This window comes from Myotis davidii, unplaced genomic scaffold (genome assembly GCF_000327345.1).
Source record: "Myotis davidii unplaced genomic scaffold, ASM32734v1 scaffold332, whole genome shotgun sequence".
NCBI classification, from domain to species: Eukaryota; Metazoa; Chordata; class Mammalia; order Chiroptera; family Vespertilionidae; genus Myotis; species Myotis davidii.
The window spans coordinates 4471419-4488509 of NW_006285779.1; the positions used below are offsets into that span (position 1 = coordinate 4471419).

The window sequence follows — 17091 nt, forward strand, 5'->3', positions numbered from 1 at the left end:
CAGGATGCCTGAAGAAAGCGTAGCAGTCTGCTTAACCAGAGAGAGGACAGCCAGGTATGAAACAGGAGGAAATGAAAAGTAGCAGAGCTTCGTGAGGATAAATTATTTTAACTTGGATGCAGGTTAGTGGGAAATAAAAACACTTGGAAGGAACAGCGCAATTATAGAACTGAAAAAAAAAAGTGCAGCCTGAACATTTTAAGCAAAACAGGGAAAGGGGTGGACAGCCAGATACTGATGAAGAAAATGCCACCATCGACATAAGGCCTGGCAAGACCTCCGTGAATACAGATTTGATTTTGGATGCGTTGAATTAACCTGAGAGAATCTTGCAACCTTACGTTAGAAAGGAGGAGGAGTTGGTGCCAGGAAATGCTTAGAAGCCTAAGCATGGGTTCCTGTGGGAGGATAGGGCTTCTTCCATTGTAAAAAGCCAGCCTTCTCTTTTCCGCGGGGGGATTCTCAGATAAAGCAGTAAAAGTTAAAGCCTTTTCCACCGTGTGTTTATCCTTTCTTCCTGCTGTTGTTAATCAGCACTCCCAGGAGCCACTCTACTCCAGGGCTGACCACATTTTGGAGGCATGACCTGGACACCTAGGCTGCCTGGTAAAAACCTGCTTTTCCAGCGTCTTTTTCCTGCGGCTAACTTCCTCTTGGGCCCGTGTGACCATGTGACACACAAGAGACCTGGCGAGGGCCAAATGCCGGGGCTGAAGTGTCAGCTGGTATGAATGTGGTTGGTTTAATGGCAGCAGGCTCCTGGTTTCCTGCTGCCAAGACTGAATTTAACCTAAAGTTACCCTTAGGAAAGACAGGGCGGGTTACTGGGGTATGAGTCAGCCATTGTAGCTTTTCCTTCTGTCTTACTCTTAAAGGTACAGGAACAGGATGGTGGGCCGTAGAGATAAGTCCCAGGAGACTTTGAATCACACCCAAAAAAACTCCCAGACACAGTGCAATCAGATTCGCGAAATTTTTATTATGAACAAACACAATGTTAGATAATACAACTAACTTCAGAGTTATTAATAGAAATTATTCCAAAATTATTCTTAGGTCACAAATAACTACTATCCCACATTAAAAAAAAAAAAAAAAAAAGGAAAAATCCCACCCAATCAAGGAACAGGTATCCCATGTCTGTTTCCATGACAATGAGTTTATGCATTCTCAAATTTTGTCTGGCTAGTTATCTACCACTTATCCAATGGATTTATTCAATTTCTCAGAGAAAACCATATAGATTAATGATAGCATCTGGGACACATGGTTCATGGTGGACACAAGTTCATGGTGGATACTGCTACTATAAAAATACTCAGGACTTAAGAGAATCTCTCTGCTGAAGGGTCCCAAAATGCTTTATACAAAGCATTAGTCACACCTCAAAACTGCCCTTTGAGGTAGGTCAGTATTATTACCCCCATTTTAACAGAAGGAAAACTGAGGCACATTATTATTAAGTGACTTGCCCAGGGTCACATAGCAAGTCAGTGGCACAGTGGTAGGAGAGGCCTTGGCCTTAACCACCTGGGTAACGTTGATATCTTGCTTTCTTTAACCTTTCATGCTGACCCATTTGAGCTAGACTTACAGAGAATACACTCAGGATACTAGGAAACCAAGGAGAAAAAGTTTCCATTTTAAATGCTACAAGCATCTTTTAATCTAAAAAAAAAAAACATCAAAAAAAATCAAATACATTCATATTACTTCCCCCCTCCATCAAATGTGGGCACTTAAGAAACACAGACCTAAGAATATAGTTTCCAAAACGAAGCCCAGGAGGGAATCCTGCACACAGCTAACTCTCCAGCCAGGCCCCCTGCTCCACCAGCCACTTCTGCAGGCTCTCAGGTGCAAAGGAGCTCCACAGAGGAGCACGGAGGGAGTGAGAGCAGGCTCATATGCAACACTGATTAGAAAACATGTAAGGCACCCAAATAAGTTGTCAGCATACCCACAAAGCAAGGACAGTTAGAAATTCACACTCGATCAGATCCGGGTTTCTGGATCATGAATGCATTATTTGAATTCAGCTTTAGAGTCTTGAGAAGTGTTCCTTATTCAGCAGAGACGACCCCGACCCCACCCACACACCCACCTATACACTGGGGCGCTCAGCCTGAGGACCCCGATCAGCCTTGTGCAGGTAGGGTCATGGGGTGGGATCAGGTCCATGGAACGCGATTAGAATAGAAAGATAAAGTTGTTTTTGATCATAAATTATAAAGCAGGCATCTGGTGACCTGTGGAGTTAAAACTATCCAATAGACATTTCCCAGGGGTAGGCGCACAGGTCAGCAGATGGAAACTACAGCGCTCTTCCCGGAGATTCTTTGCTACTGAGAGGAACAGCTCAAAAGACAAAGATGCCTTTAGACCAGGCTTACCCCTGTAGCCTCTCTCTACTCAGTAACTAACAAAAGGAAAGGCCCTCCTCCCTTCCACCGTTCGGTTTCAGCAGTGCACTGAGCATTTGGGATCATACATTTCCAATCCTGACAGAGAAAAGCCAGGCTTCTGTGTTGACAAGCGGAGGGACAGGGACAGGAGTGGTCCAAGGTTCTCAGAACACTGAAATTTTTACTTTTTCCAGACCTCTTCTACACTATTGTCTACCCTAGGCCGTGTTGTGGGGAACGCTGGTTAGTTTGCTGAACAGAGACGCTGTTCAGCAAAGCTCATGGCATCTCAGATCCCGCGTCCCAGCCAAAGCTCTGCAATGTACCCTGGCTCCGGGGAATGAACAGGGCCTTCTTTCAAGTGAGGCACTTTGGAACTTGCCTTTGTTTCTTGTGCTTCCCAGTGAAGACTAGGCTCCCTCCTACTTCTACCAGCGCTGCAGTCAGCTGGGAGCACGGACTAAAGCTGGGCAGGGTAAATAAGCAAGCAGGGGGCGTCCAGTATGTTCTCTGGTTCTGACCCAGACAGAGGAGACTGAAAACAAACTCTCTTTTGCTCCAGGGCTGGCTTCCCTGGCATGATGCAAGCATTCGCCTTGGCTGCGCCTCCTGAGAGCGCGCGCCTGCGCCAGGGATGTTTCTGGGAGGGTTTGCCAGCCTGGTCTTGAGTCATCAGTGTGGGTGGAGAGACTCTGGAGGCAGGTGGAAGTGGCAACGAGGGCAACCTTATAAAGAGAAACAGTGGTTCAGTGGCCCTGAGCATTCCGTCTGCCTGGAGAGCAATAGCCATCACTGCCTCTGAGTACACAAAGGCAGCTGCCCGTCCAGAGAAAAAAGAAAACATCAGGGGAGAGACAGAACCGGTAGGAGAAATGGACAGGTTGGGTTGAGCCAGGAACGGATAATCAGGGTGAAGACTTCTACTTGCCCCCAGGCAGTCCTATACTTTAGGCTAGATCAGCGATTTTCAACCGTTGTGCCACAGGCATTTTTAAAACATGCAACACCTGCCTATGTAGACGGGAGCACTGACCTTTTTCCTTAGATTGTCAAATAAAAAAATGACAACAGCCAACACAACAGTAGCCGTCTGGTGTGAATCACTCAAAAGCATACCTTTTTTTGTTGTTAGATTGGCAAAAAATATTTTTTGGTGTGCTGCAGAATTTTAGTCATTAGTTTATGTGTGCCATGAGATAAAAAAGATTGAAAATCACTGGGCTACCTGTTAACAGAAGAAATGAGTGAAATAGTCTGACACTATGGCGAAAAGCCTTCTAGTTTTTATTTATTCCAAGGAGAAATGGGAGTCAATGAATGAACCTAACAACTAACATATTTGGATAACCAGCTTTCCTATTATGACACCCAGGAATTTACTTAGTAAGCTTCTGTATCCAAATCCCCAGACAATGCATTCTCAAAGTCCTTCTTCTGTAAAATAATCTCTCAGGAGCTGCCACAGACCCTGTTCTTCAACCTCTCCAACCCCTGTCCTCTCCTTCAAGCGTCCCTCTTTCAGAGGGAAATACTCTGAGTGAATTATTTAATATTCTAAGCAAAGTATATCTGTATATATATATATATATATGTATTTGTTTGACCTACCTCCTAAAATCCTCCCTTTTTTGGAATGCTCACCATTTTACCACCAATACATTCCTTTTCTGGATGCCTGGAAATGCTGCAGCTACCTCGTTACTGAGTAGAGCTGACCAATCTCCCAAGGGTCAGATGGCAAAGCAGAAAGATGAAAGAATGTGATAATTCCATGAATTGCTGGATTCATCAATTCTGGAAACAACCAACCTCAAGACTTTCTGATATATGAAATAAGAGATTTTCCTGCTATTAAAGGAAAAAGAACTCCATTGAAGATCATTTGTATTACAAACTAAATGCTGCTTCTTTATCTCTAGCCTAGAGTCTACTGGTCTCGCGTTGCCAAGCTCCATGGCCATTCCCTACTCACAGTGAGGAGAGAAAGGGAGCATGCTGGGCGGTGGGGCTCAGTGTCCGCAGGAGGCAGGCAGCTGTATGTTTGGTCACATCAGGAGCTTCTTCCTGCTTTGTTTCCCACCTTACGTTCCATGCATGCTAACTCTCTCCCCTGACACTTTACCTGCTTTAGAAGCTTTGTGCTAAATAAAGTTGTTTTTCCATTCCATCTAGCAAAAGTCTGAAATGAAAATAACTAATAGGGGTCTTCCCAGAAGATGTTGTCAAATCTCTAGCCTGAGCCACCTACCTGGAAGCTCAGAACATCTCAAGGAAAGAGTTATCTGGGGCAAAACCACTAGTTTTGGATGACAGAAAGGTTGTCTAGACTTCAGAAGCTAGACACCCACCAATGAATGCCTCACCAGATGCTGGCCCGGGAGGCAATGAGGGAGAAGAGAAAGGAAGGTGACAGGAAAAAAAAGCAAAGAAAAGGACAATGGGTCTAGAAGACAGGGAAGAAAAGAGAAGGAAGAAGAGTATCAGCTTAGCATCATGAAGGCAGAGTTGTTGGCTTTCAATACTTTTGAATTTTAAAAGAATACTGGAATGGGTTAACCTCATCATCTTTAGCATTCTGGTAGCATTATTCAGTAGTTAATAAAAAGAACATTAAAACTCTGCCTGGCTGGCTTTTGGAAAGGAGAACGGGGGGGACCCAAAACTCAGCCACTCTTGTAGCTTCCATCTCCAGTTCTTTTAATCTTGGCCAAGACGGCCGCCTTGGATACTTTCTTCCGGTCGTAAGCCAGACCAAGGGCAGCCATGCAATCGATGAAGAACGTGGTCAGGTTGATGTGCCAGCGGTACTCACTGGTGGAGTAGTCATAGGGAAAGGAGTGATGGTAGTTGTGGAAGCCCTCACCTGAAACAAAAAAACAAAGAAAAAGTTATGGCACTCTACGGTGGACTGCTGTCTTCCTGATCTTGGAACATCAGTTACCTAGCAGAGTTCCTGAAACCCAGCAGATACTGGCTGTTGTTGAATGAATGAATGAAACTAGTCTCTTCTACTCTGAACCAAATAGATCCACTCGGAGGCTTCTTAAGAAATGCATGGGGAGCCCTGGCCAGTGTTTCTCAGTGGTTAGAGCATCCATCCTCTCATCAAAGGGTCTCAGGTTCCATTCCCAGTCAAGGGCATGTACCTAGATTGCAGGTTCGATCTCCCTGCTGCAGGGGGAGGCAACCAATCAATGTGTCTCTCTCACATCGCTGTTTCTCTCTGTCTCTACCTCTCTTCTTCCTCCCCTCCCTTCCACTCTCTCTAAAGTCAATGGGGAACTATCCTTGGTGAGGATTTTTAAAAAAAGAAAAGAAAAGAAAGAAACGAATAGGGAGACCTTGGTCACCCATGGCTCTCTGGGAGCCATTGTGCAAGGACTGGCAGTTTCTCTCAGAGGATAAGATGACTAAAAAGAAACTATCACTGGAAATGGATTTTAGAACGAAAAATCTCAGAGCTTCACTAAATGCTGGTCTGAGATCTTCAAGGCTGTGTGTGTGTGTGTGTGTGTGTGAGGGTGGGAAGAGGAGAGAGTCTAGAATGAAGAACTTCTGCTGTGTTTCTTACAAAGGTGAGCAAGGGAGTACATCGGCACTGGAACTGCCTACACGCGTGTGAGAGAACAACAGAATTGGGCAGCAACAGCCGAAGGTCAGAAGAAAGGAGGCCCAGCCCAGGGGCTCGAGTGTCCTCGGCCACTGCTAGCTCAGGAGACTCTGACTTCGAATTCCTTGAGCTTTGACCCGGGTGTGGTGGTGATGCAGAGAAAACAGAAGCTCTCTGAGGGAGTCAGAGGCAAAATGCTTAGAAACTCCCTTTAACTTCTGAGATGAGATGGAGGAAAAACAAAGTTCTGGATTCAGGGTAACTTCTGTAATGGATAAAACTTTGGAGATTCCACAGAGAGTTCTCCAACCGTTGGCAGAACTCTTTTTTCTGAGCCACATTCAACAATAACAATACTGACCCTTCTGAGGCTGGGGTAAAGCCGGGGAAGTAATAGCTAGTAAAAGAGCATATCGAGTCCTTTGAAGATAAAAGAACCTCAGTAGAGCCATAATGATATTAATAACGAGCAAGTAGAGGAAGTCCTGCAAAGTAAATGACACCATCCAAGGCATCTCAAGGTGTGTCCTCTGTGACTTGGACTCTCTGTGACAGTGTGAACTGAGTAGGAGGATGGAATGAGAGGATTTCTCATTTCCATAAATGGCGCTGCACCAGGCTCTATATAAAGCACTAACCAGGCCTATACTTATCAGATTGAAAACTGAATCAGACACACACATAGCCAAGTGGGGGGTGGGGGTGGGAAGAGAAGGAGAGTCAATAGGGAGAAGAAGGACAAGACTTTGCAACTGGGGCAGCAAGATACAGCCCAAGAAAGGCTCAGGGGAGGTCAGCTTTGGCAGAGAGAAGATGAGCATGTGACTGTGGGGGAGGTAATTCAAGGAGAAAAGATTAGAAAGGCAGGAAGCGAGCTAGAGAACAAAAGGGGAGATGATAAGGGAGGAGAGCAGCAGGTACGGAGAAATAAATAACTGAGACAAAATAAGATATTGGGAGCCACTTTGTTTTTTTGTGGGGGTTGTTTGTTTGGTTGTTTTTTTGCACAAAGGAGCCACTTGGAACTAATGGTCAGAAGGAGGCTGCAGTTAGGGAAGCTCACTATAGACCCATTTGCGGTACAGGATAAATCTTATTCCAGAGACTTCTATTTCTATGAAAATCTCAGACTTATAGGGCCTAGGTGAATTATTTCAAACGTGGCTCAGAGTAAAATCATGCACAATGGTAGATGGTGCCTGAAAGTTAAAAAGACTGAGGGGAAAAAATACTGTTTGAGGACAGACAATACCTAGTGAAGATGGTCAGGGTTGAGACTATAAAGAGAAAAGGGTGAATTTAGGCCAGGATATGCATAAACACGTGGAACAGTGAGGTTGCCTAGTCATACTGTGCAACCAATAGTTCTGATCAACGGTGAGGAACAAGAGGCCACTAGGCTTCCTTAAGGAAGGCGAATTCCAGGCCTTAGTGATGGTCTCCATTTAGCTGAAAACAGTGACAGAAAAAACAACAACTGGAGACAGATAGTAGAACTCTGGCTATGAGAACTCAAATTATAGAGAAATAGCTCCATGAATAGCAAGCATTAGATCAGTCAAGCAGGCACTTGTGATTAAACTAACTGCTTTATCAGGGGTTCCCTAGGCCATTCTTAGCACAGAATAAAGCAGAAGAGAGAAAAATCAAGGACAGGAGACGAGAATGGTGGGTGGTGGGGAAGGGCCACCAACAGTTGCTTTGATGCCCTTCCGATTGGCATCACCAGGCAATCAGGCATGGCACACACTTAACGTAAGGCCTATCTAAACATAGCAAAAAGATATAGAAAAGAGAAGCTTCCTGAATTAAATTACAAGTATCAATGCTACATTCGATATGACACATAGACCACTGGGCATATTGGCCACCCTGAGGGCCCTATCCTATTTATATCGATTTATACATTCCCTACAGTCCAGCCCTGGAAAAAGGAAAACCCAAAGAGGCTCATTATATATAACATTTGGGAATTGTTCAAGAACCTAGAGTCAAAGGCATTGTTATATTTTGCCTTGCCTTTCTATATAAGACTTGTTGCCTGGCTCTCAAGAGTTTGTTGATATATTTTCCCTTAATTCTAGGGTGGAAAAACAGATAGAAAGTGGTCATAAAACAAGTTAATCGGGTTTTTCTGGTTCCCAGCCTAATACCCGAACAGCAGACCCCTAGATGTGGTCTGGCCGTGGACCGCTGACTTACCCACAGCTCCCAGTGAAACCAGGATGTTCTCCCGCGGGTTAATGTTCTTGTCGTAAGGGCGATATCCGTAGAGGTGGGCAGCGCTGTTCACCAGCCAGGTGGCGTTGAGCACGATGGCGTACCGCAAGAAAGTGGCAACGTACAAGCTGTGCTGGAAAGTTTCACCCCAGAAATACCAGGGCACAAGCGTGGGCAGGACGAAGCACATGAGCAGGACAGCGGGCTTGTAATGCCTGCATTGAGAGACCAGACACCGAGTCAGCGGAGGACTTAGGCCTACCTGATGTCTGTCATCACTGGGTTGGGCTGTGTCTTTCCTTCTACATAGTGAGGACAGCATGGCAGGAAACAGAGCAAGAGGAATGGGGTGGGAAATCCTGTGAGAAGGTAGTGTCATTATCTCACTTTTTAGATGAGGTAATGAGGGGTTAAATGACTTTTCTAGGATTGCACCACAAGGAACCAGTGGAGCAAGGATTGGAATGCTGATCTCCTGATTCGAAAGTCATTGCTTTCTCTCTCTCTCTCTCTCTTTTTTGACTATAGCATGGTTTCCCCCTGTAGGTAAAATAGGCAAGGTCCAGATTACAAATGAATACACTGAGCTCTCCTGCCCAGGCTGTTTTTCCATTCTGCCTTTGGGCTCCTTTCTCTTTCCAGCCAGTGTTCTTTGCAGAGTCCATGTTTAGTGTCTCGCCTCCATTTCCTGCCAGCCATCCTCTAACCATTCCTCTTCTTTCCCCACAGGATCTTGGATGCCTCCAGGTCTCCAGTCCTCTGAAGATCCTGTCCCATTATTCAATCTCTCCTTGAAGGTAAGGAGACCTGGCCATTGACTTGATTTCCTGCGTCTCTACTGCAGTCAAGCCTTATGCTCTTATGTCATTGGGATTCCTGCACCAACTCCTTTCCATTCTTGCCACTGCTTCCCTAGCAAGGATCCTCACTGCCTCCTAACCTGTGGCCCTGCTTCTCACCGCTTTGGCTCAACGGTTTCTTCATCTGTCATGAAAGTGATCTTTCTGAAGCACACCTCCAACCATCACAGATTCCCAATCAAAAAACTTGTAATGGTGTCCCACTGCCTATCAAATTAAATCCGAAGTCTGCTTGTAATGGCACCAGTCACCCTCTCCAGTCTGAATCCTACTACACCCTATACTTCAAGCAAAAGGACTCTGTTGCTAGAACATACTTCAGGTTTAGATCATTCTGTTCTGTTTGTACTGTTTGTCCCTCTCCCCTGGCACCTGTGACAATCTCTACCCATCAGTGGATTCCAAAGCTACTTTCTTCACAAACCGTTCCCTGAAGCTCCCCACCATGCAGCCTCCCTTTCCTCTGTGTCTCTTACTGGTACAGAAAATATTTTGCCATGTATCATACTTATCGGACACTTGGCTTGTTCTTTCAGTCGCCAGTAGGCTACAAACTCCTTGAAGGTAAGGACTATGACACAGTCATCTTTGTATCCATGACTTCCTAGGTCAGTAAACATTAGTTGAATTTTATTGGTTTAATTAAGAAGTTCAGAAAGAATAATATTCTATGGCTGTAGACTTGGGGACTATTAAAAATTAGGGTTTTAAATTATGATTTTAAAATATACAAACCCAGTAAATTTCTCAGCTTATGTTTGTAAGTCCTAGGAGAAAAGGGGTGGGGGGGGTTTCCCCCTCAAGCAAGTGCCCAGCTCCATCCCCACTCCACTCACCTCCTCTGGAACATCAGCAGCTTCTCGGCTTTTAGGTCAGACAAGTCCAGCAAACCACCCTTCTCTTTGACAGCTGGGTGTTTGCGCACAAGCAGCCAACCCACATGGGAGAAGAAGAAGCCACGCCGGGCGTTGTGGGGGTCAGCATCTGTCTCCGAAAACTTGTGGTGAACACGGTGATCTCGGGCCCATTCATAAGCATCGTTCTGGAGGGACAGAGAAGAAGACTGTAGGCCTGAGGAGAGACACCCTCTTAGGGGAATCCCAGTGGATGGATCTCTTCAAGAGCCCATAGCTCTCAGCCCAACCTCACAAAATACCCAGGAGCCGGGGATCCAAAGGAGGCTCACGGAGTAGCCTCCTCTTTCCCCCCAACGTGCCACTGAAGCTTAACTGGAAAAGCAACTTAAAGTCCCAGGACCACAGGAATAGGGCTGGTTGCTTCATAAAGATTATACAGTGGGCGGGATGGAGATAGATGAAACAATTTCATCAGGAGAGAACATTGCAATTCCTCCAGCAAGAAATGCTGGAAAAGGCCTTCCTGGGGTGCCTAATCCCTGGGCAGGGAGAACAAGGCAGACAGCCTCGCATCCTCGGGCCCTGGTCAGTGGATAAAGCTACAGGGAGCTCCATTCTGAAGCCTTGGCAAGAGGCCGCTCACAACTCAGCAAGACCAGGCACATAAATCACGAGCGTGGCCACATTCCCAAATGGCCTCTGGGACTCTCCGTCCCTTACAGAATGTGTCAATATTTCCTTCTTACCTTCGTCCCAATATCAGGAGCCCTCAAGGTAAAAATTAACATGGCACAGATGCTTATGTAACTACGGTAAATACCTGGAATATTGCCGCGAAGAAGGGAACAAGTTCAGTGGCTTTTTTCCCCTCTGCTCCAAGCTAAGCCCCACGTCACAACCGATCGGTTGCCCATTGCCACCACGTAATAGCTGTGCGCTCCCTCTCCCCAGTTTCCTTCATTCTATCTCTGCCATAAACTTTCTGCCTCAACAAACCTCCATGCTTGACTTAGCCAGCCTGGCAGCCCAAGGCAGGGCCACATGGTTGGTCTCCCTAACCTCTCCGTGACATAATGTTCTTATCTAGAAAATGGGAATAAGAATGGTACCCACCTCCGAAGAGAATTTAATGAGGGAAGCTATGCCAAGTGCTCAGAATAGCACCAGGCACGTACTCAGCGCTGTAAGTATTTGCTGTCATCGCCGGAAAACAACAGAATTCCTGAGCCTGTGAGACATCCACTTCAGTCCCCCCTTGGTGGAGCCCTAAGCTATTCACCTAAAATGGTGAGTCCACTGTCCAGGGCCTGCCCAGGAAATCAGCCCCATAAACTAAGGCTCCTGCCTTGTAGACCCTGAGGATGACGGACTCCAACAGCCAGGCTGTGTGGTAACAGAGGAACCTGAGGAATAGACAGGAATAAGTATTTCCTAGTTATCTCCTACTCCTCTTTTCTAGACTCAGAAATGTGTTCATGCTTTATGGACCTAAGGCCTGGGCCTGCACCTAAGGTGATCACCCGGAGAGAGGAAGGTGAGATGGTTGTCCAGGCGTTGCTCCTCTCAGGTGCTGATCTCCCCCATCCGCCCCTGGTCACTGACAGAGTGGAGGCAAGGGCTGAGCGGAGCGGCTTCCTACCTGGAATGCCATTGTGTTGGCGATGATCAGGAAGACCCGCAGGGGCAGCCGAGCTTTGTAGCTCCGGTGACTCCACAGGCGGTGGGCTCCTGCTGTTATACCCAGGGCACTGATGATGTAGTAGAAGAACCCTGCCAGGAAGACACAGTGAGAGGTCAATAATGTGGAAAAACATTCACACGTGGATCTCTGTACGTTGGCTGTGTCTTCAGAGGCATTGGGTGAGGATCTGCTTTTCCCTGACGTGCAGACACACCTTGGCCTCTTAGGGCTCTCCCATTTTATTACTCGAAAAAAAAAAACCATCACCCCTCACCCTCTCCACCTAGGCATTGGAATAAGCTAAAAAGTTTCAGGAACTTTATTGATTTCAGAGAGGAACGGAGAGGGAGAGATAGACACATCTATGATGAGAGAGAATCACTGATCGGTTGCCTCCGGTGTGCCACACACTGGGGATCAAGCCCACAACCCGGGCATGTGCCCCATCCAGGAATCGAACCGTGACCTCCTGGTTCATAGATTGGCACGCAACCACTGAGCCACGCCGGCCAGGCTGTTTCAGGAACTTTAGGAAGGCAGGACAGAGAAGAGAGAACTGGCTACCCAGCCACCGGTCACTCTCAGTCATGAGGACTGTTTTCTCAAGTCCCATCTCCTTTGAACTTCAGCTAAGCTTCCCCCAGTTTTTAAGGACCACAGACCACTCCTACAGAGCTCAGGCCCCACAAGCAGGGGCGGTCTTCGACAGTTTAACAGTCAGCACAGTCTGGGCACTCATCAATCCAAGGGCTCTGGGTTCTAGAGGACACGCCGGGGCTCAGAACTACGGCTACTGACCCACTGGTACAAACGCATTAGCAGGCAGTGTGACCACATCAGGGGACATATCTGCCCTGCACATAAGTCGTATCTGCACCGCTTAGCTAAGGATTTTCTATTCTCTGATTTTCTGGATCCTTTGAATGGCCTTTAATAGCCTCACTTTGCAGTTGAAGAAAAAGACGCTCAGAGAGGTCGTGTTTAACTATGGTCACAATGCCCGCAAGCAATGGAGCCATCGTTTGAAACGAAAAGTTCTGTCAACAAGCATTCATGTTCCAACTATACCATCCAGCTCCCCAGGATATGTACATAGTTCCTGCGTCTCTCCTTTGCCACGCCCCTCTGTCAGCTCCTACCCTCTCAGGCAAGGCTAATTTTAGATGACGGTGGGATATGCTCAGAGCTGTTGGTGGAACACCCCAACGCTGTCCTCCCTCACCTTCCTGGAGGCCTACCAGCTCAGGAGGTGCCAGCTATAATCTCTAACTGGGCAGGGGGTTGCTGGGTATACCCATCTTCCTCTGTTCAGTAGCTCTAGGGGGCAGGGGCTGAGTGAGGCCTTGGTAGAGCAGTTGACTGTTGACAATGTTTCATTCCTAGGGATACAGCTCAAAACAATGGGTCCTCAGTGGCCACAGAATTTAGTTGCAGTTGGAGACACCACTCACTGTAACAAATTGTCCTGTGTTCTTCTCCAGGCACACATAGCCATTTCCTAAACAGCCCCCCCTTCCCCTTCCCCCGCTTCCCCTATCTTCCTCCACCCTATCCTATTCGTCCTACAGGATCCCACGGGAGAGCGTGGAGCCACAGTCCATCCCCATGAAAGTTCTGTCTCTAATCCCTCTGCTACAGGAGTTGCTGGCCTTAAGCCATGTGACTATATCCTCCCAGTTGCAAAATCTACCTGCATTGGCAGCTGGAAGGATGACAGTTGAGCCCAACCACACGAATCAACAAGGAAGAAGAGAAATGGCTTTGGGCAAGCAAACAGAAGCACTTGGCCCAGAATGAAGAAAGCGATAGGGTTGGTTCATGCCACAGATGACCCTGTGCGTTAACTCGGAAAGCACTTAAGATCCTAGCGTTAACAGGGGAATTGGGCAAAGGATCCAAGCACTCTAGTCTAGGGCCTTTTCTCTCAGCAGCTCTCAGCCTGTCAGCAAGAAGGAGGCTCATTCTCCACTAGTGTCCAAATTGATGGTTAAGCAAAATCTCGTAGCTTTGGCCCTAAGAGAAGGGAAATTTTGCCCCTCGGCCCTCAGTGTTGCCAGAGATATGCCTTCAGGCTGCCCCTGAGGGCCCTTCTGGGAGACTCTCTAAATTGCTCAGTCACAAGAAATGCTGTAATCACAACCAGTTGCTACTTTCAGGCTGAGGCCGAGCTCCTAAACTCTAAAAGTGGGGCCCCTGATGGTCCCTCTCTCTTTCTTGTTTCTTAAAACAGAGGAGTTCTGTTACCCCCATACCAGGATGGTTATCCGTCAGCTAAGCCATCCGCCACAAGGCCCAGGGAAAGGAGTACAAAAGGTCATCGTCCAGTCTCTGTGTGCCACATTTCTCTGCCCAAAGGCACATGGGCAGGGCACAGGAAGGTAGTGGGCACAGCCTTGGATTGGGGATCACACTCTGCCCCCTGCTCCAGCAGCCAAGGGTGGGGAGCAAGCAGAAGCAGTCTGGCCAAACTCTGGCCTTATCCAGGCCTACAGGGGGTGCTGAGGCTGGAAAGGACTCCCGTTTTGGGTAGGAGGGCAGAGAACTGAAGTTTGGCTGGGACCTCAGAGGGGCTAGAGAACAGATGTGCCCCTCCCCCACAGAGAAGAGCCTTCTGGTCTGCAGCAGAGCTGATCCTGTGCAGCCTCAGCAATGAGACACCTGTAACGTAAGGAGCACTACCTTCCTGACCCTAAAAAGTACTGTTGTCCCAGTTTGTACCGGGAAAGATGGAGATCCTGAGGGAAGTGGTCTATCTAACCCGTTGCATTTCACTGTCTGAGGCACTGAGAGGATTTCCCAACACGAAGCTCTAGGAATCCCACCACCTTTAGACGTAGGAGGTTCTAGGAGAATCAGCTAACACTTGGCTGACTAGCCCTTCTACATAACTATCCGCCAGGAGTGCAGCTCTCAGCAAGCACCCCACAGCCGAGACTCCCCTGGGAACCCTAACCACCCTGGGAGAGTGGCCGTGTGGGGCCCCTGGGTCCTTAGAGTTCCCTAGTCTCCCCCCAAGAACTCAGGCTTATGGGGGCAGAGGTGAAAATGCCTGCAAAGCGCATGTGTGTTGCCAGGGGGCAGGGCCCTGCTCTCAGTTCATACCCATGGGTCCCTGAAAAAGCTGAGTCAAGGGCAGGTCAGGGACGGAATTGGGACCTGCCTCCCTCACTGCAGCAGCCTCAAGGCCGGGGCTGCTTGGGGCTCTTTTCTGGCCTGGCCCGGCCGTCCAGGCAAGGAGCGACCTCCTGGCATCAGGGGTCAGGAGCTGAGCAGGCTAGATGGGGAGTGGGACGTGAAACGTTGCTCCCACCTTATTTCCATCAAAGGACTTTTTCCCCTGAGCGGTGCATGCAGTGCCCAAGAGACCTGCGGGGAGACCTGCGGGGAGGCCTGCGGGGAGGCGCAGAGCCCCCGGCATCTGGAACTTGGTTCCTACAGGAGCTTCATCTTTCTCTCTAACCAAGGAGGCTGGTGGGCCAAGGGTCAGGGCAAACACTTTTGCCGTAACCGCCTCTCGGTTCCTCCCTCTCCCACTCCCTTCCTGCGCAGTTTCTCCCGCTGTCCCACGACTGTGCTCAGCATATACCCCTGAATATGGGGTCTCATCCCATGCTCCCAGCGAGGGGCCTTGATTCTTTGGTGGATGGCGGGGCTGGGACAAGCAGCCCAGCAAATGGCTCGAAACAGAAAAGCTCTTTCAGCGGAAGCTGCCTCTCTGGCACAGGTGTACCCACTTCACAGCCTGCAGCACGTGGTCTCAGGGCTCCCTCCCCAGCACCCACGTGAAAAGACCCCCCCACCCTGGCCACTCCCCCGGCCTACCCTCTGCTCCCAGTCCCCACCGCCTCTGGGAAACTGCAGGGGCCGGTCCTTCCGATCCAGGTAAGCTCCCATCTTATTAAGGGGAGGAGAAAACCTGGCGTCCCGGGTCATGAGGTCAAGAAACACTCTTACCCCAGAGCCAGGTGTAGACCTTGCAGGTGGGGATCAGTACGATCCCATACAGGGCGCCCAAGTGTAGCAGAGACATAAGGATGATGTTCCGCCACACATACTCCAGCTTGGGCCTCGGGCCCTCCTTATCCTTGTAACTTGGGTCGAAGATGTCGTCTTTCATTTCAGGGCGGATGTCTTCCTCCGCGAGCAGGAGATGCTTCTCGGAGTTGCCTTCTCCATTCTGCACGATCCTGGCGGGAGGCTCTGTGATGGTGGTGGTGGTGGTGGTGGTGTAGGAGCTAGACATCTGGAAGGGAGAGGCAGCGGAGGGTCAGGAGAGCGGAGACGGCACGTGGAGGTAGCGGGGGCCACGTCACTCTCCAACCCAGCGGGAGGGAGTGAAGGATCGGCACAGACCCTGCCCCAACACCCACGGTAGCGGAAGGCGGAGTCCACCCCAGATGGAAGAAAAGGAAGTCCCCGGGAACGATGCAGATAGCCCGGGGAGGGGGTGAAGCCTCCAGGTGAAGGGGCAAGAGGAAGGAGTGAGACCCTTTCACCCAGTCGGAAACACAAAGGAACTCCCGCAGGCACACAGACAGACGGAAGGGTGCCGGGTTTTCTTTTCAGCTTAAGAAACAAAAGTTCAGAAACCAAGTCCCCAAATTACAATGCAGATGCCCAACAATTGACGGCAGTTCAACTCGCAAAAGATGGCTCTGTCCCCGCGGGGATCTCAACTCCTCCATCCACGCGAGTCACCTCGGAGCCCGGCCAGCTCCGGCGACCCCGCGCTCCGGGAGCCAAGGAGCCAACGCCGGGCAACTCACCTCCTCCTGCAGCAAGTGGGCCGGCATCTGGGCTGTCGGGTGCCTGGGGTCGCTCTCCCGGGGCTGGGGCTGCGGCGTGGAGTGCGGGGCAGCCGGGGCAGCGGAGAGATTTGGGCGGTTGAGCCCGCGTTTGCGCTCGGAGGGTGGCCGTGCGCGCTGGGTCGGTGCCGGTGCGCCCGCTGTGCGTGGAGCTCCCACGGCTGCGGATTTAAAGGCTGGAGCTGGCAGGGGATGAGCGCGTCCCGTATTTCCTCAGACGCCTTTTATTCGCTGCCAACAGGGGCAAAGTGCGCAGAGCTGGCTCGCGGTGGGACCCCCGCATGGGCGGGGAGGGGAGGAGACAGAGGCGAGGCGTGCTAGGGGCCGGACCCGCAAAAACTGGATGCTGCAGACATACCGCGGCTCGGCCGCCGCAGCGCCAGCCCCCGGGGAAATGCTAATGGGCTTCTGTAGACTCTGGAGCGCCATTGGCCAAAGGGAATTTGGTGCCCCCTCGTCCCGCCGTTGCCATTGGCTCGGCGCAATCTGCTGTTCCCTCTGCCGCGAGCTCCTCGCTCCCCCTCCCATCCCTTTCTTCTCCGCTTCTCTTCCTCCGGCCGCCCGGCCTCCCGGCCCGGCACCCCGCGGCCTCGGAGTCGCTGGAGAGCTTTCTCTCTGGAGAGGACCCCGTCCGGGAGCGGGGGGTGGGTACC

The 17091-nt window shown here is 49.5% G+C and overlaps 1 protein-coding gene across 1 annotated transcript; it reads right to left on the bottom strand.

The window, feature by feature from the left end:
- Positions 1–959: 959 nt before the first annotated feature.
- Positions 960–16651, bottom strand: SCD (stearoyl-CoA desaturase (delta-9-desaturase)). Its single transcript, XM_006756555.2, has 6 exons — positions 16400–16651; positions 15588–15876; positions 11592–11722; positions 9932–10137; positions 8218–8450; positions 960–5268 (listed from the first exon to the last, which is right to left on the bottom strand). The coding sequence occupies exons 1-6, from the start codon at positions 16424–16426 to the stop codon at positions 5069–5071; spliced, it is 1086 nt and encodes a 361-aa protein (XP_006756618.1). The 5' UTR covers positions 16427–16651; the 3' UTR covers positions 960–5068.
- Positions 16652–17091: the final 440 nt, after the last annotated feature.